This window comes from Coffea arabica, chromosome 9e (genome assembly GCF_036785885.1).
Source record: "Coffea arabica cultivar ET-39 chromosome 9e, Coffea Arabica ET-39 HiFi, whole genome shotgun sequence".
Classification (NCBI taxonomy): Eukaryota; Viridiplantae; Streptophyta; class Magnoliopsida; order Gentianales; family Rubiaceae; genus Coffea; species Coffea arabica.
In genome coordinates this window covers 35,479,068-35,504,973 of record NC_092327.1, presented here as the reverse complement: position 1 = coordinate 35,504,973, position 25,906 = coordinate 35,479,068, and the positions used below count along the sequence as shown (strand labels likewise).

At 35.3% G+C, this 25,906-nt stretch overlaps 4 protein-coding genes and 2 non-coding genes across 7 annotated transcripts; 2 read left to right on the top strand and 4 right to left on the bottom strand.

Moving 5' to 3' along the window:
• Positions 1–1,069: 1,069 nt before the first annotated feature.
• On the top strand, positions 1,070–4,005 carry LOC113710346 (polygalacturonase QRT3). The gene is made up of 3 exons (XM_027233299.2): positions 1,070–1,525; positions 1,649–1,882; positions 2,867–4,005. Exons 1-3 carry the CDS (start codon positions 1,274–1,276, stop codon positions 3,875–3,877), a joined length of 1,497 nt encoding a protein of 498 aa, XP_027089100.1. The 5' UTR covers positions 1,070–1,273; the 3' UTR covers positions 3,878–4,005.
• Positions 4,006–6,086: 2,081 nt separating this feature from the next.
• On the bottom strand, positions 6,087–6,204 carry LOC113710796 (U5 spliceosomal RNA). The gene has a single exon (XR_003452977.2). It is a non-coding gene; the product is annotated as a U5 spliceosomal RNA (small nuclear RNA).
• Positions 6,205–6,949: 745 nt separating this feature from the next.
• Positions 6,950–7,022, bottom strand: TRNAE-CUC (transfer RNA glutamic acid (anticodon CUC)). The gene has a single exon. It is a non-coding gene; the product is annotated as a tRNA-Glu (tRNA).
• Positions 7,023–7,407: 385 nt separating this feature from the next.
• On the bottom strand, positions 7,408–10,863 carry LOC113710349 (ribosome production factor 2 homolog). The gene is made up of 7 exons (XM_027233304.2): positions 10,713–10,863; positions 10,349–10,426; positions 10,033–10,236; positions 8,628–8,873; positions 8,302–8,544; positions 8,157–8,222; positions 7,408–7,635 (listed from the first exon to the last, which is right to left on the bottom strand). The coding sequence occupies exons 2-7, from the start codon at positions 10,415–10,417 to the stop codon at positions 7,516–7,518; spliced, it is 948 nt and encodes a 315-aa protein (XP_027089105.2). The 5' UTR covers positions 10,418–10,426; positions 10,713–10,863; the 3' UTR covers positions 7,408–7,515.
• A 4,100-nt stretch (positions 10,864–14,963) lies between these two features.
• LOC113710344 (polygalacturonase QRT3) lies at positions 14,964–18,969 on the top strand. The gene is made up of 3 exons (XM_027233298.2): positions 14,964–15,271; positions 15,401–15,631; positions 17,844–18,969. The coding sequence occupies exons 1-3, from the start codon at positions 15,074–15,076 to the stop codon at positions 18,927–18,929; spliced, it is 1,515 nt and encodes a 504-aa protein (XP_027089099.1). The 5' UTR covers positions 14,964–15,073; the 3' UTR covers positions 18,930–18,969.
• On the bottom strand, positions 17,706–21,685 carry LOC113710352 (small RNA-binding protein 11, chloroplastic). Of its 2 annotated transcripts, XR_003452845.2 has the most exons (5): positions 21,454–21,685; positions 20,343–20,411; positions 20,136–20,242; positions 19,791–20,059; positions 17,706–18,288 (listed from the first exon to the last, which is right to left on the bottom strand). XR_003452845.2 is itself a non-coding variant. In XM_027233308.2 (4 exons), the coding sequence occupies exons 1-4, from the start codon at positions 21,650–21,652 to the stop codon at positions 19,931–19,933; spliced, it is 504 nt and encodes a 167-aa protein (XP_027089109.1). In that variant the 5' UTR covers positions 21,653–21,685; the 3' UTR covers positions 19,539–19,930. The 2 variants fall into 2 exon arrangements, 1 of the variants encoding a protein (XP_027089109.1); XM_027233308.2 differs by lacking the exon at positions 17,706–18,288 and having other exon boundaries at positions 19,539–20,059.
• Positions 21,686–25,906: the final 4,221 nt, after the last annotated feature.

The following is a 25,906-nucleotide window of genomic DNA, read 5'->3' as shown; positions in this document are numbered from 1 at the left end:
TATTAAGATGTATTTCAGGTGTTAAATTTTTAGAAATATAAGATTAATTAGAAAAATATATAAATGGAAGGGAATTAATTAGAGAAAGTGTATAAATGTAAGAGAAAGTAATAATTGCTAATGTGTGTGTATATATATGATAGGTTGAGTGAAATGTAGATGTGTTAACGGATGCCTTATTTAGAAAAACCCTTAAGAAAAAAAAAAGAATAAAGTCTTGGTTTATGGTAGGTCATCTGATATAGTATGCCCAAAATGGAACAGTTATATGTTATTTTTTTTTTCATAACAATAATAATTATATAATCTACTCTAACTTAATCTAAGAGAAGAAGAAACGAACGGAAATCTCCGTTGAAAAAAGCCACCCAAGGTAGCAACCATAATTAAGTGGCAAATTTGGCGGGAAGTCAAGGGCTTCCCAAGACTTGGTTACCAAAATGGTGACTTGGGCTGTTGGCTCCTAGAACTGTTATATGTTATAGCATGCCCAAAATGGTGACTCCAAAATACAAACCAGACGCCTCCTATATGTATAGTATTCTGAAATTGAACTCCAAATCTGGGACAAAGCATCCAACCATTGAGCACAAGTTGTCCAACCCCAATCAACACAGTAGGAAAAAGAAAACTTAAACATGACGAATTCCTTCTATTACTTCACATCAACTAAGTCCCATCAACCAATCAAATAAGTCCCATCAACCAATCAAATAAGAGTACTTTACATGAATGAATCCAACGAAAAGATAGCAACTTTCTTTTGCCTGAATTGATATACTAATTCCTCTCTCTCTCTCTCTTTTTCATTTTTTTGGAAAAGAATTCCTTTTTCTCTTTGCAGTCTTGGCTAGCAAAAATACCTTTTACACTAATGTCAAACTAGTTAGCTATATTCTATGATGCCTAAAGTAAGAAGTTGGTGACTGCTTACTTTTCTGTCAGGGCACTTTGAGTTAACGACAAAGAAGAATAAGGAATTCAAAACTTCCTATAGTTTTCCAAGCCATTGGCCCAATGCCTATCCTACCTCCCAATTCAAACAAGTATAAATAGCAAAGCAAGCATCAAAAAGCCAAACCCCCCCACCTCCTTTCTTTCCTGTTCCCTCTGCTCTCCTCTGGTGTAATTTGTATGAACCATTTTCTTATAAACTTTCAATTTGGTATTTTCTCTGGCACCCCTTTTTAATTCCCCTGATAAAGTTGAGTTCAGAACCAGCTGCTTTCTTTCATATGATCACAGCTCCGAGAATCGACTTGGGAACAGAGAAATGGAAACTTCAAGAAGAGCCCTGGCCTTGTTTCTCACAATGAGTTTGGCTTGTTTGGTTCTTAGTATCGATCCTCATTTGCATGGAAAAAACACTTTCCCAATAGAAACTCGATTCTTGGAACAAAATTACCTCGATCAAATGCGGCAAATGCAAGGTTTCAAGGCTTCTTTCTTGCAGCGTGATTCATTAATATCTTCTCCTTCACCAGCACCAGCACCGGCACCATATATATCAGCTCCAGCCCCTCTAGTGAGTATTATTTCTATTAAAATCTTTGGCATTTTCTTTAAATTGGTTTCTTGATTTTATCTGAACATGGCTTTCTTGATCATAAATTTTGTTGCATTTTTTGTATCTTTCTTACTTTTGTAGGTTACGCCGAGGCCAAATGTATACAATGTTACATCATATGGGGCAGACCCAACAGGAAAAACAGACAGTACAGATGCAATTCTGAGAGCAATATCTGATGCACTTCAAGGTCCAAGTAATGGGTTCTTGATTACCGGGATTGTTAATCTTGGTGGTGCACAGATTAGCCTTGAAGGCGGGAATTACTTGATTAGCCGCCCTCTACAGCTGTTGGCCGGCCGGGGTAATCTCGTGGTATGCAAGTGCTTCTTTTTGTACCTTGTTTAATTCAGTCTTCGTCCTGTTCTTGGTAATTTTTTCCGCCGGCGGAAGTCCAATGCTACCGAACCGATGACTTTGAAAAATCTTAGTATGAAGTAGTAATTCATACATTAGAATTCAAGATTTGCAATCCCATTGTGAAGGAAAATTGACATGCCAATGTAAATCGCCCTAAATTTGCGGCAATTTTTTTCTTTAAATATAACACACACACACACACACACAAATTTAGAGTGCTGCAGATGAGAAAAAAGTGAAATACTTGGTTGAATTTCAATTGGCTAATGAGAAATGTACAACCAAGCAGGGGAACCCATGGACTTGGTGGTCCACTTAATATATGATAGCATAATTCAAGGTGCTCCAGTCTAAGATTTTTGAAGTATGTTAAAGTAATAGTACTAATTCAATTATGCAAAATTGAAAGATGATTGAAGAATCAGTCTTGGAATCATTCTTCTTGGATTTTGCAAAATTGTGTTCCTTTGGCACTATCAAAATGGAAAATGAACTTTCTTGCTGTCTTGTTCCCAAGCAACAATTCCAAGTAATAAAATCCCACTATTGTTTCTGTTTAGATATGACCGAGACATACCAGGTGTCTGATTTTTTATGGATGACAACAAAATGAGTAAACAATAGTGGATTCAGGTTTGGCCCCTTCTGTGGATTTTCTGTTTTTATGCAAGAGTAGTTAAGGGCTAGATAGATCAGTTAGATTGGGTAAATGCTTTTACCAAATCAAAGAATCCGCATGCCAGCTTTAAAACCATGAAGTCATTCCATTAACATTGTTCTTTTCTAAGATTTTTTAATATTTTCAACAACCCTTGAAAGTTGAATCAATGCATTTGCTGCAACTACTTTCTCAGCCAGTAACTAATATGTCACACGTTTGGACATGTGTCCGTGTTTCCGCTGACTAGGTATTAAATTTGACATCGTTGTTTGAGACAGATACATGGAGGAACATTGAAGGCATCAGATACTTTCCCAGGTGACAGATATTTGATTGAATTATCAGCAACCAACAAAAATGGTGCATTCAACCATGAATTTGTAACTCTGAGAGATCTATTGCTGGATTCTAGCTTCCGGGGTGGAGGCATTCAAGTTGTGAACTCACTTAGGACAAGCATTGACAATTGCTACATAACACATTTCACCACATATGGTATTTTAGTACAAGATGGTCATGAAACCTATATCAGGAATTGCTATCTTGGGCAACGCATTACTGCTGGTGGTGATCCTAAGGAAAGAGATTTCTCAGGCACAGGAATTGCCCTGATGGGAAATGACAATGCTGTCACAGATGTGGTAATCTTTTCTGCTGCAACTGGAATTATGATTTCAGGCCAAGCCAACACAATCTCTGGGGTACATTGCTATAATAAGGCCACCGGCTTTGGTGGCACCGGAATTTACCTAAAATTGCCAGGTTTAACACAAATCAGGATCGTGCATTCTTACTTTGATTTCACAGGGATTGTAGCAGAGGACCCTGTTCAACTGGATGTCGTGAATTGCTTCTTTCTTGGTGATGCGTTCGTTCTCCTGAAATCGATAAATGGATTAGTAAAAGGAGTGAACATTGTGGACAACATGTTTGCTGGCTCCGGTAAGGGGATTGACATTGTTCAATTGGATCAAAAGAATGGCCCTTTTAAACAAATTCATCATGTTGTTGTTGACCGGAATAATGTGGAGGGGATGAACCTTAAGGCAACAGTAGCAAGAAGGGCTGTGCAAGGAAGTGGCACTTCTTGGACTGTGGATTTCAACCCAATTCTTCTGTTTCCTGATTTTGTCAACTATGTACAGTATACCTTGAGCACAAGCGGCAGCTCCTTCCCTAACCATGCTCTCAGAAATGTATCTAAAAACAATGTTTTGATTGAATCGGATGTCCCAGTACAAGCCACTGTTTTTGTCTTGGTGGATCAAGGGCAAACACATACAAGCTAATTTGCCTTAGTTTTTTTTTTTTCAGCAGATTCCTCAGCTCTTGCATGAAGAGTTGTGAGTAGGGTTGAGGAAATTAAGCATTAATTAATCTATTACAAGTGAAATAGATTGAGCTCTTTACCATATAATTGTGTCATTTCTTCAACTAGCCTAATGTGTATCATTTCTTCATCCGAGAACGGAAAACTGCAACTTTTGTTGCTGTTACCCTGCATATTATCCTTCGTTCTTGAATCCTGATCTCTAAATTTACCCCTTCTGAAAAACAAGAGCACATTCTTGTTCTTGACTTGATTTTTCAAAAGCTCCAAAGGGACTTGGAATTTTGAGCAAGTATCTGACTATGAGAGTCCATACATGAAACAAGACAGTAAACATTTATATTCCTAAAGAATTAGCAACGTTCCAGAATTATTTTGAACTTCTCTTACTTTGGAAACACATTTTAAAGGGTGAATTATATTGACCTCTTCTGAATAATATTGCTTTAACTTGGAGGACTTGTGAGGATCATACAATTAGGCTGACCCCTTCATCAATGAAAACCCTTTACCAAATTACTAGTAATTACGTATGTATGTATGTATGTATATGTTGCTCATACGTTGAGTGTACTTTATTATTATTTTTCTTTTTAATGTTGAGCGTGCTTTAATCACTAATTAGTTGCACAAAGCTAACTAGGATTGATTAAAGAAAATTGGATTAGTTAGGCAGCAAAGGCCAAAATATGGAAATGATACACGATAGCTACTTTTGAAGGACAACCTAACCCTAAAATACCTTGAAATGATAGAGAGCTTTCTGTCCTTTAACCTACTACGTGATGACGTTCATATCTTTATTCTATAACATAAGATTCCAGATGAAAAATATACCATCCCTAGGTAAAAGATCCAATCAGTATTCAGAAGGTTCTCATGAAGATTATCAGATTCCATTTTTCAGATATTGATATGGTTGACATGCCAAGGCTTTTTTCTTTTTCTTTTTCTTTCTTTTTTTTTTTTGTTGGGGTTGACATGCCAAGACTATGGAAAATGAAAGCTTAACTACTCCAACAATTTATGTTGAATGCAGTTAACAATTTTAAGTCATCATCCATTAAACTAAGATGTGTTGGACCTCTAGAATCACATCATAATGTTTCTTGAGTCAAAATGAAGAAAAAATTTTGGTTCAACCAAAAGTAGAAGCTAAGCAATCCCAAGTCAGAAAGCTCCTACCAAAATTTCAGCACTAAATTCTCAACCAAAAGAACTACTAAATACAACAAAACTTACAAAATAATGCTCAGCATGATGGTAGAGCACTAGAAGTCTAGAACTACCCTTGACATAAAACCAGAAAAACCTTGGGACCCCCAAAATGTTAGCCTCCCAAGGCTCAGCCATATGCAGACCACTTTTGCTTAACAGTAAAGGGTTGGAAAAATTAAAGAGAGGAAATGTATTTCCCCAGTAAAGCTCCTGTCTAAATTTATAAGTAGCATCTTTCAAGCATGAATGGTTTTTTCTTTTCCCCTTTCCTTTTTTAAGGCAATCTAATGCAGGAGTAGATCAGCTTTCCTAAAATCAAGATGTTATAGTTCTCATTTTTTTTGCCAAATGGATGTGACTTTACAAGACAACTAAGTTTATACAACAACCTCCTCCGGCAATCTTCAATTGGTAGCGAATGGCCAATTGTCCTTGTACGAAATTCTACTTTTTTTTCCTTTATACTACTTTCTTTCTTTTTCCATTTTTTTTTTCTTTTTGCCTTTTTGTCTCGTCACTATTTCCTTTCTCTTTCCTTCTCATGCCCTTTTGTATGCCTATCATAATAGTTTAACTTCTAGTTGTAATTTATTTATTTCTTTAAACCTATATGCGTGTCACAATGAAATGCATATATAATCTAGCAACTAATTATTTACACATAAAAACCAACTAAAGCTTATAATTACACATAAAAACCCTAGGCTATAGTATTGTGATCCTATTACTTTTTGAGTAGTTTTATGCTCCGATTAATTTAGATTTAGCTAACACATACATGTCATTATATTGGAAAACTTTTGATGACTACCACAATTAACACATACAATAGGACAAAAACAAAAAGAGATACATATAATTGATTATATTTAACTATTGAAAATAAGAAACAGATGCAAACAAAAAAGTTCCAAATTTATTTGTTATAATATTTAAACTTAAACCTGTAGGGGCCCTTTTAGCAAAAGCACCCTCCAAAAATTGGCGTATGCTGCTTTTTGTGGCGAGCACACGGTATTCTTTAGTAAAAGGCGAAAGAATAGTTCGCTCTGTGCTCACCACGCAGCTCCGTGAAGCATTCGTCACCGGCCTGCGTCCCTTTTATAGCCCGCCCAGCTCCTCTCACCTTCATCAAATTGGCGATGTGGGACTTCTTATAAGCCCAAGATAGCTTCCAATCAACTCAGCAACTGATGGAGGCATCCATCAATGTCGGAGTACCTCTCTTCTTTTCTTTTCTTTTTTTTTTTCATCAAAATCTTCTAACCTTTTTCTCAAACATATGTATCTATCACAAAACTATGCTTTTCATGAGGTTAGATAGCACCAAAGCTTGAAGAAATTTCTATAAACAAAACTATTGCATCTTGCTGCTGCTCTTGTTTTCTCTTGCTGAACGTGTCTTTAATTCAAGAAATTATGGGGCATTGACTACTTAATTGGCTCGCGAGCTGCAATGGCTGAGAAACTCATTCTAATTCATAATTTTTTAGCCCCATTAAATATAGGGTTGATTTACACCAATATAAGCCTTAGCATCAGTTTTTTCTTTTTCCTTGAAGCATTCAGAGAAGTCTTAACCCTGTTTTGGGGTGAACATAAATTCTTCTTCTTCTTTTTTTTTTTTTTGTGGGGGACAACAATGTTTATACATGTTCAGGGATAAGTACAACATTTGGCTCACCAAAAAAACAAAAACAAATGAATAACAGCACCACCGAGAATGATAAAAAAAGTAAGATGAAATGGTTCTGGGACACAAGAATATATAGTTAACTGATCCACTAAGGCAAAAAAGGTTAACCAAAAAAGCTTCCGTTGCCGGGACTTGAACCCGGGTCTCTCGGGTGAGAGCCGAGTATCCTAACCACCTAGACTACAACGGAGGTTGTGTCCATGCGTGAGTATTATCATTGATATTGTCAAATTTTTGAAAGGATTCGCAGGTCTAGTACCGCACCACTGCAGGCCACGATGTATTCTGAGTTCTGAGTAACATGAAAAATCAGAAATTAGGCCCTAAAACTCAATTATCCAACAGGGAGTTGTCACCCAATTAATTTAGATCACATTTCAATCAGGATTTGTAATTATGCAACATAAAGTACAAAATACAAAATAAACAAAGAAAGGTACATTTTATCTTTGTTCCCAAAAAAAAAAAAAAAAAAAGTATTCCACTAGCAAAAGTATAAAAATCATGCTGTTGCCCAATCTCAGACATCATCAGCAGAGTTTTTTGTTGGGCTACACTACACTTTCTTTTTAAGCTTTGCAAGGTCCTCCACTCCAGCCATCCTGACTTTCTCCAGCTTAAGCAGGAACTTGTCCAAAATCGAGTGAGGAGCTCTCCTTCCTGTGAGCACAATCAGTAAAACCTCAATCACTATCCTCCTTCTGTTTCTTTTCTGCAGGTTCATGGGCCTCGTTATTCATCTTAGCTTCCCTGCGCTCCCTTTTCACTCCCTTTGCTCTATTTGGCAGAGGAACACTACCAACCTACAAAAAGAATTGATGGCGTGAATATGAGGTTATGCAAAGCATAGCAGAAAAACATGGCAACGTGGCTAAGTCATGTCCTGATATAAAGACAGGAAAAAGGGGGTCTGTAAGAATTATTTAGGCGCAGCAGCTGCAATATCCATTTTGGCATAGAAAAATCACGCATGGTATAAAATCATAGCGTGCAGGTAGCTAATCCAGTAAGACAAGCTCATGCACTTATCCGCTCGGCTATAGCTCTTTTCAGTATGATAACTTTGAGGTTCCTCACTTGCATTATGCTTCTTATTTAAACTTAGTTTAACCTGGAAAAGGTTGATTCTGAGAAGCAATCCATGAAATGCTTCTCAAAACTGCTTTCATCATTATAGAACTTTCAGGGAAAGCATGCTCTCAATTTTCATAATGGATTTTCGTTAATCACCCTTTCTACCTGCTTCGGACAAGCAGAATTAACTGAGAACAGATCTAATATCTCAGAGAGTGATAAAAAGACCGAAAAGACAGTTGTCCCTTACCTTTTGATCTGGTATGTATATCTTCCCAACTTTACCCTCTATCACATCACCCTTAACATTCTTCTCCTGAAATTGACCCACAGATTTAAGGATTAAGGAATGAATGTAAAAGAAATCCAGCAAAAGGCAGATATACGATTCAAACCTTCTTCTTTGTTGACTCAGGAGCAGTTTTCATAGCTTGTTTCTTCACTCCTTCATCCGGTAGACGATGTCGCCGGACTACAAAATCCATGGAAGGTCCAACCTCAACCAACTCTATCCTTGGGACTGTGGTTCCAGACTTTTTCAGCCGAATTGCACATTGCGTGAAAAACACCTTAGTTGGAGACATGGCTGTGCACAAATAAACACGATCTATGCCAGCAAGATTCAAATTTTTCACAACCTACAGCAATAAGCTGCATGCTCAGTGTACAACCCTTAAAATTTGATTGTCAAGGTAAATAGAAATAGAGTAAAATGACAGACCTCTCCCCGGAAAAGATCAAGTAAAACTTCTTTCAGATGCTTCAACTCTTCAACACTTTCAAATCCTTCTCCAATGAATGCAAACAATGGTTTTGATCCAATATGGGGAGCCAATTTCTTATCATAAGAGAATGACTCCGTGCTTTTAAAATTTTCAACCCCAACCTCTACAAGATCATAGAGGTGGTGATCATAAGTTCTTCCAAGAACAAGATTGTTAGGCCGCTTCTTTGAATGAGTCCCAAGCTGCAAAACAATCCACAAATGAACTCTCAATAGATGTTAACCGCAAATTTGAGAAAAGTTTAGTACGGATATTACAATCCTTTTTTCCCATGCTATTGCCTTATAAAATTGAAAGCAGCAATCTGAAGTGAAAATAAATCAATTGAAAGAAGCAGAATATCATCTGTTGATCATTCCCAAAGTCAGAGAAGGATAAAGTGGGCGGAAGGTGAAGCAAACAAGACTTCTTCCCCTTCACAATGAAGAGGCAGTGATGTTCACTAATATAAAATTTACACAAATCCAATCCCAGCCCATCCAACCAGCAGAAGACATGATAAACCAAAAGCAATTATGGTTCAAGCTGCTACCGTATACAGACAAGAGGCTAATTTTGAAGCAGGGACACAGTGAAGCATTTGTAGTTTATCAGATCAAACTTGGAAAGATCCATACGTGGACTCTAACCAAGACAACAGAAGCTGTCCTTCCAAACCAATGACCAGTACATGCATGAAAGAACCATGGGAAAGTGGCAAATTATACTTGCAGATGCATATAGAATTCATAATCTACAATCAACCATGAATCAGAATATTTGGACACTGAAACAGGAAAAGGATCCAACGAACTCTGACATTTCATCTTTCTTCTTAATGTCTTTTAAGTAAAAAAGAGAACTTACGACTGCATCCATGGCAGATGCAAGATATCTCAATCCATTCACAAGAAGCTAGAAGTTTTTCCTTGGTGAGTGAAAACTCAACTCAAGTTTAGAGACAAGATCGCGGTAGAAAAATCATTCAATAAATCCAGCAAGAAGTTTAGAGTTCCTAAGATTAAAAATGGATCCAAGTCATAAAAATTCTCAAAATGTTATCATGCAGGTCCATATTAACAGCAAAATCCCAGTTTCTCTTATCAATCATGGCCTTCAATTTGGTGCATGAAGGTTATGGTGCACAAGTACCAGAAATTTGTGATACAGGCCATGCCATCAGAATACAGATCAGTCAAAGGAGCATCTTGCACAAATCGAGAAATGACCTAAAGAACAAATGCACAACCAAGGAAGGCCAACATGCTACCAGACACAAATTCTTTATTTTGCACATAAACGAGATATTACAACGAACTTGAAAAAAAATAGTTTACTGTAATGATAATTATGCTAACTCACCACAAAGAGACTGCAATCAGTTTTGAGTGAGAAGAACTCCAAAGAAGTTTCGCCACCACTCTCAAATGGCCTGACATTATCATTCTTCTTCGTATATTTAATAGCATTATCCCTCTTAAGATGATAAATTTCAGCCAATACAGCATTCAGCACATTGCTCGTTTTTGTACCATGAAGGATCAAAGTTTTCTTACCCGTCTCAATCTGCCAAACACCAGCCAAAAATTAAAAAAAAAACCATATTTCTCTATGCCAAAATATCAAACTTTCCACCTCCACTATAGCTAATTAGCTAATAGAGAGAGAGTGAACTCACAAGCTTTGGCGCACGCTTATCTAGCTCCCTTTTGATTCTTTTCTTTGTGGGGGTTTTTATTCGCATCATGATTTCTAGCTGCAAAATGCACTAAAAGCAATTAGAATCAAAAGCAAATTTTGCTCTGAAACAAAAAAGATCCCATTTTTGTACCATATTTTTCCTTTTTTTAGGTCATCCAATCAACATATGTTTATGAACCCATCTTAATTTTTCTTCGAAATTACTGAAAAATAAAATAAAAAGCAAGTTGGTTATATCCATAACCTAATTGTTCTATCACTGCATAACTTCCACATACAGAAACTAGAAAAGTATATATGCAAAATAGCAAGAATCAGGAATTGGGATTACAAAACTTAACTGGGTGGAAGCTGAATTCCTGATTTAGGCTGTTTTAGACTTGTTTTGTTGGGTTCTCCTTCAGCGCCGCTCTTCCTCAGGGTTGTTTTCAGAGGCCAGAAGGAAGATGAAGGGAGGAGGAAAGGAAGGAAGAGTTTGAGTGCTTAAACCCTTGTTGACGTATAAACCTTTGCTCTATTTTTGAGAAATTTCACTATAAACCCCCAAATATAATGTTTAAACTAAATATGACCCTTCTTTGAGTCTTTATTTATTATCGAGGAGCTCCTTCGGATGATGTCTTAGCTTGTGTCCGAGTTATTACAAGTATGCTACTTTAGAGATGTAATCGAATCGAGTCGAGTCGAACTTGAGTATGACATGCAAGAAGGATGCTCGAGTTCGAATTAGTAGTATTATTGGAAGTCGAACTCGAGCTCGATGATTGCTCACAAAATTCGAGCTTGACTCGCATTGACTCAAATCAATGCGAGCCTTATTGAGTTCGAATCAGAAAATTTCATTTTCTTGACAATTTTTGAATGAAAATACATTATTGCCCTTTAAAAATTTTCATGCGACTTGAAACATTTCGTAAATTCAACTATTTTTTGGACATAAGGATAATTTCATAATAATAATATATTAAAGAATTAAAGTTATAAAACTCAATAAGGCTCGACAAGCCTTCGAGTATTGTATTTGGATACTCAAACTCGATCAACCCGAGTCCGAGTTAAGTTTTTGACCGAACTATTCGTTGACAGGTTGGTTCGATTACAGTCCTATACTACTTGAGCCCAAGAAATTTAATGGATTGGTTAACTTGAAATTTGAAAAGCGAAAAAATTTTAAATTCTTTTTAACTTAGGCGACTAAACATAAGAATACTCTTGAAATTTTCCCTCTATTGAATATTCGTTCTGAACACTATAGAGGATCCAAACAAATTTTAATTCCTATCAAATGGAGAGTTTCGTAATATATTGTTCGGTAATTCGTTTAATTTAAAATTTTAAAAGACTTTTAGATTCGAACAATATGAAATAGCCCCTTAGCAATTGAATCATGCGTTTGAATCGGGGGGCTGATATTGTTAGAAATAGTAGCCCTAGCAATAGAAAATTCAAAGGCTTGGAACCAATTATTCTACTGTGTAACCTTCCTACAACTCATGACTCCCGCTGTTGACTGTTGAGCAATGAACTGATCACACTACTTGAGATTTGAGAGAGTGGATGGTGATCTTTAGTCAAGATTATACAGATAGCAAGCACAACATTCCCAGTGAAAGAGAGATCTCTGAACCATATATGTATCCCTTGGCTCTAAAAACATTTGGATAACAAATGGATTGCAGAAGATAAATATACCTAAATTGCAACTCTGAAAAAATCTCAGTAAAATAAAAAAAAAATCTGGACCATAATCACATTGTGATACAAGTAAAAAATTGGCAACATATGGATGGCAATCTTCTACACAAGTTTACATTAAATAGCAACAAGAAATAGCTAGTGAAGGAGAGAAGCCTATGGACCACACCGCACTAAGGAACGTAATATATAAGAGAGTGCACGCATGTGACTACTATAGGCTAAGTACATAGTTGTCTTTGTTATCACGAGAGGAAACTTTCCATGCATAAGAAAGTAATGAATTAATGTAGGACAAAGGGGTACTTCACAAACACAGAAAACGAATCCATGCAAATCAAGGACATGAGAAAGGTAAAAAATGAATGTGGGAGAAAGCTGCACTTCACCGAGAGAGAAAGTAGACCCTTGAAATTTCGAAAGATTTCAACAGCTAGCATTTATATAGGAAATTTGTGAGTTCACAAGGGAAAAGGGTTTTGGCTGCAAATTCTATTTGCATCATCATCATGCACATGGATACCCTTGTATGGTAATTGGTATTGAACTTTCTTGCTTTCTAGTAATATAAGATAAGTGTCCATTGTGGTCTAACTACACAATTTATTGGGTAATTTGCTGCATGAATTTATTTTATAAGGTTGGCTAAGTGAAATTTGGACTCGAATAGTTATTAGTCCAAAAATACAGAAATAGGGCATCACAAGTTGAGTTTGTCCAATTCAAATCGTTATAATAATTAGTACAAACTCGTATAACTTAAGTGTAAACTTGAATTTATTAATTCCTACGATTAAATTAGTGTATAATTTATACCAAAATTATATGAATTTATATCAAATATAGTAAGAATTACATGAACTCTATCCTACTTTATGACATTTGTATAACCTACTTCATTCTATTTTAAAGGGAAGGAGAATCTAACCGATGAGAAACACCATCGGAGGAAGTTATTGAAGCGGCTAATGAGAAATAAGATTTGAATCATTGACCTTTCACCCGCCACCAAGACAGTATCCAAGACTTAAAAGAGTCTCGGATAAAGTCTTAAAGTCTCTTGGATAAAGTCTTAAAAGTCCCAACACACCAAATGACTGTTGGCTCCTGTGCAAACTCGAGTAACACATGTACAAACCGAAATACTACATGTTACTATTTAAAGGGCCTACCATGCACCTCAAAATGTCTGAGCTACTAAATTTTGAAATTTTGATTGCCAGTGCGATTTTAACTGCTAATTTCCTCCAACCATTCAAGGACACTGGTTTCTTGACTTCGAATTTTCAGTTCTTGAAACAATGCATTTTTCACGTTCTAGGAAACAATTTTCAGTATCCGCATCATTGCTTTTCCTTTGCCCTTGAATCATGCTATTACCTTGGGGCATCACGAGGGTGCTTAGCCCTTGTCTTTTTGTACCTCGTGTTACACTTAGACTGGATCATTGATCATACCCCCAACAGAAACATGTATCAATGTTTCATCACTTGCATATCACCAAATACCACGAGATCTTATACTGCTAGCCACAATTTTTTCCATGTCTAAACACATCTCACTTTTTTTCATGATTATGTTAACATAAAACAGCTTAAATGGATTTGCAATCGAGCTAATTGGAGGTGCAAATAGATCCACTTAGAATGTGAGTTTCAAGATTTCGTTGTATTCCTTTTAACTTTTTTTCTTCTAAATGCATCCAAAGGAAAAAAAAATTTCTTCTACTTACCATGTCATTTATAAGATAGATATGCAAGACAAATTATTGCAGAAGTACCACTATATGTTGTTATGCAGATTGAACTTTTTGATACATATCTGAAGTGCATTAAGTGATGTAACCCGGTTAACCTATGACATTGATTCCACTTCTTAGCTATAGTTTGTGTGGATTTCAAAATTTCCACATTTAAATAAGGGATAATTTCAAAAACCTCCCTTGAGGGTTTTGACAATTTCACTGCCCTCCCCCGAGGTTTTAAAAATTTCACTTACTTCCCCTGTCAGTTATTTGGAGCCCAACGCTCACATCACTAATGGTTAAATGATTCTGTTACCCTTATAACTTAGGATAATTATACATATCTTTGAAGGAAAAGAATTAAAAGTTTGCTAACTACATTAACCATAATTTGGATTGTAAAAAGTTAATTAATTTGCCATCTAAAAATAGAGCTAATATTAGGTTCATCCTTTTTAATTTTTGTATACTTGACAAATAAAAGAAATCAGATGTAATGCAGTTAATAAATTAAAGGATCTAGACATGAGAAATAATTAAGCTGTTTACAAACTAAATTAACCATAATTTGAAATGTAAAAAAAAAAAATCTAATTCGGCATCTAAAAATGGATACAATACTAGGGATCCTTATTCCAATTTATGTACTTGATAAATAAAAGGAATCAAATATAAAGAGATTTCAGTTGGGCTAATTTTTCTTATAATTCCAGAGATAGCAAGAATCTTAAGGTGTGGAAAAAAATTATTTTGTTAAATTTTGAAAGTTGTTATTTTTTGTTATGAATGATGGAAATTTTTTATTGATCATGTATCGTAATAGCCTCAGAAGTAAATTAACAAGTTAGATCAAATATTCAATCTAACTAGTATAATAGTTAAGGGACACTTCAGGCATAAATAAATCTTCTCATACCTGAAATTATTTTTTTTTGTTGTTTCTTTTTTTAATTGGGATAAATTGTTACAAGAAAATTGGTTTCAAGGGAGGTAAGTGATAATTTTAGAACCTCAAGAGAGGGCAGTGAAACTGTCAGAAACCTTAGGAAAGATTTCTGAAATTATCCCTTTAAATAACACAAACCTATACATACTTGGACACTTTCACCAGAACCTTTCTGTCCAACCTATACATATACACATGTTAAAGCGGAATGAGAAAGAGAGAGTGAGGTACAGAACAATCAATTACTTTCTCTCTTTCCTTTAGCTTGTTGCCTTCATAGCTTTACATAGTAACCTTTCATTTTTGTTAAGAGAAATATGAAGCGCCTCTACTCCTCTGCAAGTGCAAGGTTGCTAATAACAATAGTATTTTTGTTGCCGTTAAAAGAGGCAGACTGTTCTCTTAGACAGTTAAAGATGTACGAATTCCAAGAAAAGATTCAAGAGAAAACCATATTCAGTAGCATTGCTGCAACACCTGCACCATCACCAGCTCATTCCATAGATCCCAAAAAGGTGATGACCGCAGAACTTCTCTATTTTCCCATCATTTTCTTCTCTTTTTTTTTTTTTTATTTTCAAATCATTGACACACGTTCTTTTTTCTGGGGTTTTTCTTTACATATGCATGGATTGTTGATTTAGAGCGATGGAAGAGTCTTCTATCCCATTGGATATGGTGCTGACCCTAGTGGTGTAGCAGATAGCAGTGATGCCATACTTGAAGCCATTGGTTATGCATTTGGAATACAGAATAAAGGGTTTCAACTGTTACCTGGAATAAAGGATTTGGGAGGTGTTGTGATTGATTTGCAAGGTGGTAATTACCTAATCAGCAGGCCTTTGCGCTTTCCATCTGGTTTTGGCAATATCTTGGTATGTTTCATTCTCTTGCTAGCCTCTAGTCTCTAGTCTCGACCTTTATTAAGGAAAAGCCAAAAGATTCTTTCATTTTTACATCATTCCACCAAATATGAGATTAGGAAGAGACAACATAAACTCATTTCTGTAGGCATAATTTGACAAATCAAGCATGTATAATTACTAGGAATACAAAACTCATTTTCAAACTTGCAACAATATCCCATAAATTACACACCATTAGAAAAGTTACAAGTGAAATTCAACACTTGTAGCCCTTTCTTCTAGATTCACACCTTTAACGTGTTTCCGATAGTAATAGTGTGAGACGTTAATACATTAAAAAGGTAGAATAAGATGGAGAGGCCTAAATTTAGGTTGCATTTGATAAAATTGAAATCTGAAAATCTGAAGTCTGAATTTATTAAATTATTGAATTGCTAAGTGCTAAATTTAATACATTTTAGTGTACATCTCATTAAGTAACAAGTAAATAACTTATCACTTATTTTTTAGAGCAAATTTTGTCTAAAAAATTCAGTGTCACTTAATTAATTCAGATATTCAATTTTTAATTATCAAAAGCATTTAAACATATTAAAATTTGAATTTATTAAATTTATGTGCCGAGTCTTTTTCAACCCGCACATGAGTTTTCACTGAAACCTGTTTCGATCCTAGTGACTGTCTAAGCAGTTACAAATTCTTCCAGCTATAACCCAAGATATTTTTACTGCCACTTGTACTGCTAATAGCAGAATTCTTCAATGGTTGTGACCATCTTTAAGACCGAGGACTTGAACCCCTACAGTTGGGAGTTTTTTAATGTTGTAAAGAGGAAAACTCTTAACAAATGCTCGAATTTTAGAGCGGCTTTTAGCAGTCCGCACTGGAATACGTAAATGGGGCTATTTAATTAAGCTTCTTTTGCATGGGATTGCAGGAATTGGAAGGTTCCAAAATGGAGTAGTACTACTTTTCTAATCAATTCATTGATGGCTCTTTAATTTCAATCTTTCGCCAAATGAATTAGTTTACTGCCGACAACTGACACCGACCATTTTGTACTAATCAAGGCAATTGGAATCTGTCTAGCTTTAGCAACTTTCTACCCTTTTTGTTTTTCAGTAGGATATTCAAGTCAAATTTCGGAAAGTTCTTCCCATTCAACTATGGATTTATTTAAGCAGCTCAATATGATTTTTTTTTTTTTTTTTATAAAAAAAGATGAAATCTTCAAGTAAATTTGACTAACAGGAAGCTCATCGCGAACATTATTACACCATAATGGTTAATTATCGTGTAATTTTATGGAATGTTGTTGTTATGGATATAAGACCATTATAATTACCCTTTGTTTGTGCTTACTTTAAATTGATAGACTTGCCTCATTGTATTTGAAAAATCTTCACTACAATTTTTGTTAATTTGTTTAAATACTTATGTATTTTGAGTTTCAAAAATGAAAAAAAAAAACACACACAAAATGTGATTACAAAATTACCATAATGTCATTCAATATTTTTTTTTTCTTCTTTTTTGTTTCATAAGTGAGAAGTCTGCATTCAGAACCTCTAACTTACAAGTATCTTACTATCCAACCCAACCCGCCCTGATAATTTCATTCAATACTAAAAACTGATAAGCAAATTAACTTTTGCCAAGTGATTTATTTCAGACAAAACATTCTATCTCCAACCAAAGGACATATTACAGCTTACAAAAGGCTTTTGAACTGTTGAATCGTTATAGTATATTTTTCTACAAAATTTTCAAAAAATAACAATCCAAACAGGCACACATGGTAAGCACATCAACCCTCCCCTATTATTTTTTTTTGCCTTTGTAAGAGTTGAAAATTTATTTTGAACCTAATTTTTTTCTTTTTCTTTTTAATGACTCTTGAGCCTTTTTGTACGGCTAGGAGTCTCCCTTAAATTAACTGTTTATTTTCCCTTAAATTTTGACAATGGTCGACTAGTGGCATTTAACTGTTTATTTTCCCTTAAATTTGGGCAAATGGACAAAATTAATCAATCTACCTTCATAAAGGATTATGAATGAATAAAGAAGTTTTATTCTGTACAAATAGTCAAAAACAAGCTTGTAATTCGTGAATGAAATATGAAGAAGACTTTGACTAGAGGGTTTTAAAATGCTTGATACAGGATTGTGATTGTTCATTCTAAGTTTCTGACTTTCGACCAGTTCTTTTCTTGCCCAGTAGGTTCAAGGAGGCACTTTAAGAGCATCCAACACATTTCCAGGACATAGGCATCTGATTGAGCTATGGTCCCCAAACTCAAGAAAACTTGAAAAAGAAAGTACTACCATTCATCATCTTCATGGCCTTTCAGACAGGGAAGACCAAAACAGTGGCATCTACTATGAAGATGTTACTTTCAGGGACATACTCTTTGACTCAAGCTACCAAGGTGGAGGACTTTTTGTAATTGATGCTGCAAGAATCCGCATTAACAACTGCTACTTCATCCATTTCACAACCCAAGGAGTTCTAGTCGAGCGAGGCCATGAGACTTTCATCTCAGGCTGTTTTCTAGGGCAGCATGAAACAGTTGGTGGTGATAGTGGCGAGAGAGGTTTTTCAGGCACTGCCATTGAGCTTTCAAGTACAGATAATGCTGTCACTGATGTAGTCATCTTCTCAGCAGCTGTTGGAATCACAGTAAGTGGTCAGGCTAATATCATTATCGGTGTGCATTGCTATAACAAGGCTACATACTTTGGTGGAATTGGAATTTTGGTGCGAGCAGCTCAGACTAGGGTGGAGAGTTGCTACCTAGATTACAACAGTATAGTGATTCAAGACCCTGCTCTAGTGCAGGTATCAAATGGCTACTTCATAGGGGATGGAAACATTGTATTGAAATCAATAAATGGTAAAGCTTCAGGGCTAAATATCATTAACAATATATTTGCTGGGGATCCTAGAAATATGGTTCCAATAGTGAAGTTAGATGGTGAATTCACGGACATAGCTCAAGTGGTGATTGAGAACAACATTGTTACTGGAATGACCTTGAAGTCAACTGTCGGAAAATTGACAGTAGCCGGAAATGGAACGCAGTGGATAGCTGATTTTTCATCTGTTTTGGTGTTTCCGAACAAAATAAATCATGTTCAGTACTCAATTTACACTGAAGGGGTGGTTGCTGGATTTCCAGCTCATAAAATGACTAATGTATCAAATAATCTTGTTGTAATTGAGAGTGAAAAAGCTTTTAGTGGTGTTATTTCAGTTATAGTTGACCAGTATAACATGGATGGAGAGAGAAATTTATGTAATACATAGAGATTTTACTGTTCAATCTATTGGTTAAGCAGTTCGGAGATGGAGAAAACCTCCTCAAATTGGTAAAGCTGCTGGATTTTTTTTTTAACCCAATTGTTGACATTGTACTCATATGTATAGCATATGCAACTAAAGACATTTCTAGGAGCACGATGGTTTAAGAGATTTGTAAATGAAAATTCTTCCTCGGGCAAAACTTATCATACCCTTTTCTTCTATATCCTCATTACCCATTGTTAGATCAGAGAATTTTGTTACTCTAAAGCAATTAAGAGTTCACTTCCACAAGTAGTTCCAATAATGAATTTGGAGGTTCCTTGCACTCACACTGGACTTTAAAAGTGTGCAACATACTTAGCTTCCCAGATGAAAATAAACTGATGGTGTTAAAAAGGAAAAACTAGTGCAATTTGAACTAACTACTGCCAAAAGCTACAGTAGTCTGGATAGAAATTTTGTCCATAATTTGTTCACAAGCTTTCATACCACTGTTGAAATCACTTTGTATATGGTAGTATAGAAGATTGTACTATCCATGGTTTTGCACAAAAGGGTACAAATAATCTGTGTAACAGAGATCAAACCCAATCAAAAGCATTAGCCTAGGACTTAAAAAAGTTGGGAAGCACAAAATAAAATACTCTTCACTATGCTCAGGTAATAATAATTGTATCAAATCTTTATCACCACAAGTTCATATTAGCTGTACAAGTGTCCTTTTTACCCAAGTATGCTATCATGGGTGTTGTTTATAAAAATTTAGAATACTATAAAGTGAAACAATGAGAAAATCATGCCTCGGCAATAATGTCTGTACCATTTTAATAAATGCCTATTATAACTTGTTGTGTAGTAACTTGCCTCTCAGAAAAATCAAGTGCAACAGATTGGGAAGAGAGAAGCCGAAAAATGTGTAGAATCAGAACCAGCAGAAAATTCCAATTGCCTAGTCAAGTCCATGCTTAAGAAGTCTCAAAGGTTTCCTAATTGCTGCATTTTGCTCATTCATTGTCTTCATCTTCAGCAGGCATATGCTGCTCCTCAGGGGGTCCTGACGTTCTTGGATATCCGCCAAACTCATTTGACCTTGGTTTTGCAAGATCAATAAAAATAACCCTGCCATCAAAATACTGAAGAAGTAAAAGGAGATGAGCCCTCTAGGCAGACTATTTCCTGCAGAAGGGGAAAAATAGGTGCAGGGATCACCTTGTGATCCATGTTATCCACAGCAAGTAAAGCATCTTCCTGGGAAGTATATTGGATAAATGCAAGTCCTTTTGACCTATTTGCCTTTTCATCCTTGACAAGCTTAACTACCAAAGCATGGAATGAAAATAAACAAATTGAAGAAGGGCTTTCCATAACATATATTACAGAGGGAAAATGTAAAGACTTGAACCATATGAAATATACCTTCAGCTATCTTGCCATACTTGGAGAATTCCTTCAGCAAACTACTTTCACTAGCAGTATATGGTAAGTCTGCAAAAAGTCAAAGATTGAGCAAAACTTTAACAACGGTTGACATGGAAATTAGTCACTCATAAATTAAGATAATGCTCCATAAGAACAACATTCAAATTAAATTGGTAATTGAAATAAATTTCAGATCAATTTTTAAAATCTATTAATTGCTTAAAATTTCAAAATAAGGACTGCTACCAAACTGATATTTTGAGAAGGATGCCACAGAACAGTTCTACTGCTTCCACTGTCTTGGAAATAAATAAAAAAACAGGCTGCTTGATGTCATCACTTCATGTTTACATATGGGGCATCCAAATGTCAGTCACTGAAGGAAAACTCAAGGAAAAAAGATCTAAATTCCCAATAATTTTCCACAGAGAATCCAACGCTCATCCTCAGAGTTCATTTTTCTTGCATTCCCAATCTTCAATCAACCCAAACATTAAATTTCACTGATGAACATAAAACATAATCTTCCATCTTCCAGACACACCAACTCTAGCTAATAACCATTGTACTGCACTCATTCCTCCAGGATTCAACTCTTATTAGCCTCATCAGATATACAAATCCTAGATTCTGCAATCCATACAACTTCAGAAGCATACTAAATAAACATTTAGTTCATCCAAACAGAGCGCAGAATTATTCTACTACGGATTTTTATCAAACACCTTACAACCAACTCAAAATCATTATTCACTTCCCTTCTTATGATCCCTTTAAACCAGTCCTCCTTCTTTTCCACTTAAAACCCACCAAAACCCTTCCCCAACCCCCACCCCACCACCAAAAAGAATAATTGTATCCTTCATTAATCAGAAACTGCTAAACACGGATGGCAAGAAAAACCCTGATGCCACACTAATAGAGATTACAAAAAGCACAGAAAATTCATATATTTGCATGAGATCAATTGGAAACAACAAATTCGAAGAAAACCCACGTGGATAGTACAATCAAACATATACTAACTAAAATAACTTTGTTACAATTACATAATCCAGTAAAAAAATGAATGAATTTTTGCTTAAATCGATAAAAATGGATGACTTACTTCTAATCATGATCTTGCTTGCAAGAGGATACTTGAGTAGACAAGCATGAATATTTCTTGATGAGTTAAGCTGCTTCAAATTTGCTCGACATGACAATTGAAAGATGGGCAATTTTGTCGACGGAGCCCAAGAAGGAGGTAAGAAAATGCTCTTAGCCATTTTTCTGACTGTTGTTGATACAGAGAAAGCAGCACTCATTGGAGTGAAGTTTATTCTGCAGCAAGCCTTTTCTCTCTTATGCCTTGTCAGATTCTGCCAAAAATAAATAGGTAAACGAAAGGGATAATTACAGAAACCTCCCTTGAGGTTTCTAACAATTTCACTAGCCTCCCCTAAATTTTAGAAAATTACACAAACCTCCCCTGAGATGAAGGTTTTGATAACAAAGTTAGTCCAATAACAAAAATAACATTAAAAAAGTACTTAAGGAGAAAGATGAAACTTTTATTCCATAAATACCTCTTATGCATGTATTAGTAAAAGAATAAAAATAATTAAAAATTAGAAACAATTAATACACACATTTAATCACTCAAAAAGTTCACATTTAACAAATATGCCCGCGATGATATGCAGCGCCAAATGTAGGGCTGAATTTTGTTTGATCCAACGCTCCTTTTTCGCTGACGCTATTACAACGGATAATAAAAATAACAAATCTAACACACAAATAAAAATTATAGAAACCACCCTAAAAATGGCTTCTTGGGCAGCTTTATTGATACGAATGAGGGGTTCATGAACCTAGGGGTCCTCATTCTGTATCAATCATGAGCTTTGGTGTTTCTTGTATATGATTATGTGTTTTGAGCTATTGAAATTCCAATTTAGAATTCGTGTTTCGATACACATTATTTGCAAATAATTATTTATTTACATTACGGATACATTTTTTAATTAATTTTTTTTATTTTTTAAATTATTTTTATCTCATCGTACATCACAACATAAGAAAAAAGTTTTATCGTAATTATTCTAAATAATATTTCAAACATACATTGTGTTACTAAAGGTTACTAGTTATGGAATACGCGGAGTAACTAATCTATGCTTGTTTCTTCCCCTTTTGTCAAATTCCCCGAGGTTTGCAAGTTAAAACTTGTCTTCCGTCCTATTTGGGCCAAATTGGGCCAATGATCATATAAATCCAAATGTGTAAGTTTGGCAGGAAATCAATGCTAACTGAAGGCGAGGGACTGAATAGGGTAACTAGAAAAAAAAAATGTAGGAGTGCTTTTAACGTTACTTATCCTTGGTGCATAAAACAACCGCAAACTATTTGTATTTCCTTTTGATTTCGATTTTTGGTTTACCCTTTAGGGTTTGGAGTAGGTGCAGTCGGCATTGTATGCTGTTAATGCAGTTGTTATACATTTTACACGATGTGGTATACACTAAAATAATTTTGATGCATTGATAAATTTTGTCCCTGTACACTAATTTAAATAGACGTGTACATTAACTTTTGTAAGTGTACACATTACATGTTGTTAGTGAGACTGTTATACTTTTTACGTGATACGGTATGCAATCACGTAACTTCAATGTATTGATAAATTTTATTTGTGTACATTAATTTAAATAAATGTGTACAACTACACCAACTAACATTTAATGCTAACTGTACCTGTCCCAAATCCTCCCCTTTATGTTTCATTCTGTATTCTATGTGCAAAAAATTAGACATAGAAGAGTGTTAATTTCCTTTTGAATTCATCTTTGTTTGAAGTAACACACAGTGGATACACATGCAGAAGTCTAGCGGACAGATGGAGAGTTAGTTTTGTGGTGAGATTTGTAGGAGCTTCTCTTCCTTCGCGTGTTATATATACCACTGTGTCTCGAACCAGAAACATGATATGGCTGATCTGACTGTTTACCATACCATCTAATGGAAGCAAGTTCTGCAACCAGTAAGGCTGGAATTGCTAATACAATTATTTCATGGTTTGCAAAGAAAATATAGTAGTGTTTACTTGTGTAAACCTTCCTGTATTTGTATATCTGCACATCAACTTGGCAAATCATATTACACTTTCCTAAATCCAAGAGTAACATATAAAGTTTTTTGAAAAAAAAAAACACTAAACATATATAGTACGATGCTATGCAAACATAATATTCAAAAATAATAATAATAAATAGGAAAAAGCAAGCTGTAGAAAATCATATTATTTCTTCCGTTAATGGATAATCATATTATAGGAATTTATAAACTAATATGTTCATGGATGAAACGACTAACGAAAGGAAAAATACAATTTTTTTTGGGTGGGGAGTGGGGGGGGGGGGGCGCTGTTAGCATTCATTATCTGAGTGATGAAGATGACAAACAAAAATTTCTACTGGTAATTGATTCTCAGAACCATCAGAAGGTAAAATCATCATCATCTGGAAGTACATTGGAAGAAAAATCTGCTGGGAAATCGTGAAAAAGGTTACCATTCTCTGCACCTATATTTTCCAAGGCGGTTGCATAAGTTTCAGGTTTACCATATGTTGAAAGGGAAGCATCTCCATCAAAGCTCCCACTAGATAACAGACGTTCGTGATCTTCTAATTGCTGCTGCTGATCACGCACTTGATCATCAGCCTGAATGTTTTGAACAAAATTGTTGTATCCAAAGATACTAGATTGATGATCAGCTACGTCCATATCATTTTCTGCACTCCCTCCTCCAAAGTTCAAGTTGATTGGACCTTTGAATGAAGAAGAAGGAGCACTCTGGCAGCCCGTAAACTGTTGCACCAAGGCTCGAAAATTCGTAGTGTTGGCATTGAGGAGAATCATAGGAGTCTTTTTCGATGCCCTCGATCTTCTTTTGTTTGGCTTTGTTTTGTTGTCTTTGGGATCCAAATCACCATAGTTTGCGCAAGAATTTTCAGAGCTCAACATGGTTTTGCCTGTTAACTTTGTTATTTCATCTTCTTCGGTAGCATCAAGGAATCCCTTTGATTCCATTAGTGGAAACCCATTTTGCAGGAGTCCATCAGAACTAGGGGTGGTGAAACTCATTAAGAGTTTAGGCTGCTTCTAAGTTCTAACTTGGGCAGTATACACAAAACTACTAGCTAAGTGGGTGATTATCTTGCCAAGAAAGCAAAAACAATCTATGGCTGGAAGGTTTTTATATGACTAATTGACTATGTAGGCTGGTGTTATAGTCAGAGACTAAGACATGCTGAATGTTGACCTCGAATTCATGTTCCACAGAGAGAGGGAGAAATGTATCAAGCCAAGAAACCAGGTGCTTCTGGGAAGTAACATATTATCTTATCATATTTTTTCCCCCCTTTGATTGCATCATCCTAAGCTAGCTTTATTAAATTGTAAACTCGAAAGTGTACTAAGCACAATTCTGCCCATCAAGTGTAAAATGAACACGATAGGTTGAAGATGAAGAGGTTATTTACTGAATACTCTTAGAATTTGAAGAAGAAGAGTAGCCCTTATGAAAAGATGAGAGAAAAAATTTTACTGAATACTCTTGCCTTTTTTTTTTTAATGATTTTGTCTATTGAAGTTAATTAATTCCCTGTCAGAAATTTTGAAAAGCTAAAGTAATTAATGCTAGAAAACTTTGATGGTAATAGTTTAAGCATCTTCATGGATCATTTTGTCAGTGGCAAGATCAAGAATTGAACATCATCCATGACGCATTATTGTCAGTGAAAGAGATGTGTACATTTTACCACACTATTTTATAGCACGGCATCTTCCTGCCAAAGATAAAGAAATGGTCTTTTCATGTTTGGCGGATTAATGTCTCTTAGCACTTCAATTTTTGACTTTCTGTGTGTGATACATGTACTAAACAGTGGTTGACTGCGGACCCTAAAGCCTGCCAAGGTAATTAATATGATTTTTGAGGGAAGAGGAAAGTGAATTTCATTTTGCCTCCATCAGAAAAAGATTATGGTAGTTGGGGTGTTTGGTTCTTATTCTGAAATTGAAAATAGGATAGCAACTATAAACCTCAACATGGGTATAGGGTTTTTGGCACTATACCCCTCAACCGTTTGGATTGAAACCGAAATGAGTTTCATTCTGATTAATGAACTAATCAATTTTAAAATTAAAGGAATAACAAGGGGCAAAATTTAATTACTTTTACTTTTTTTTTTTGGGAATGATTCTCGTAGCAATCTACTAAATAGCAACAAAAGGTATCATTAATTTTAATGTTCACTCGTGATCTTTATACCGATCTACTAAACATCAATGTTTCAAAACCAGACCGTTAAGTGAACCGAATAAGCTTTCGGTTCAATTCGGTTCAAAGGTTTTTTATTCTTTTAATTGTTAACTGGTAACTTATATAACTTTGAAATTAAAAAAAAAATAGTTTGAAACCGTTCAAAAGTTTGATTCCTTATTGGATTCGACTGGTTCAAATCACTTTCTAAGTTGATCAGTGAATCTGATCGGCGTCATACTCCATTCGCGATTTG

Bases quoted from the DNA above. Each gene is read 5' to 3' on its own strand.
- LOC113710352 (XM_027233308.2), bottom strand. From the start codon at position 21,652: ATGAGTGCTGCTTTCTCTGTATCAACAACAGTCAGAAAAATGGCTAAG. The intron at 20,243-20,342 runs GTATATTTCATA...ATGCTTTGGTAG, and splicing joins GTATGGCAAGATAGCTGAAG to TTAAGCTTGTCAAGGATGAA. The intron at 20,060-20,135 runs GTGATCCCTGCA...TTACTTCTTCAG, and splicing joins TGGATAACATGGATCACAAG to TATTTTGATGGCAGGGTTAT.
- LOC113710346 (XM_027233299.2), top strand. From the start codon at position 1,274: ATGGAAACTTCAAGAAGAGCCCTGGCCTTGTTTCTCACAATGAGTTTG. The intron at 1,526-1,648 runs GTGAGTATTATT...TTACTTTTGTAG, and splicing joins TATCAGCTCCAGCCCCTCTA to GTTACGCCGAGGCCAAATGT. The intron at 1,883-2,866 runs GTATGCAAGTGC...TGTTTGAGACAG, and splicing joins CCGGCCGGGGTAATCTCGTG to ATACATGGAGGAACATTGAA.
- LOC113710344 (XM_027233298.2), top strand. From the start codon at position 15,074: ATGAAGCGCCTCTACTCCTCTGCAAGTGCAAGGTTGCTAATAACAATA. The intron at 15,272-15,400 runs GTGATGACCGCA...TTGTTGATTTAG, and splicing joins ATTCCATAGATCCCAAAAAG to AGCGATGGAAGAGTCTTCTA. The intron at 15,632-17,843 runs GTATGTTTCATT...CTTGCCCAGTAG, and splicing joins CTGGTTTTGGCAATATCTTG to GTTCAAGGAGGCACTTTAAG.
- LOC113710349 (XM_027233304.2), bottom strand. From the start codon at position 10,417: ATGATGCGAATAAAAACCCCCACAAAGAAAAGAATCAAAAGGGAGCTA. The intron at 10,237-10,348 runs GTGAGTTCACTC...GGTGTTTGGCAG, and splicing joins ATAAGCGTGCGCCAAAGCTT to ATTGAGACGGGTAAGAAAAC. The intron at 8,545-8,627 runs GTCTGTCATTTT...TTATTGCTGTAG, and splicing joins TTGATCTTTTCCGGGGAGAG to GTTGTGAAAAATTTGAATCT.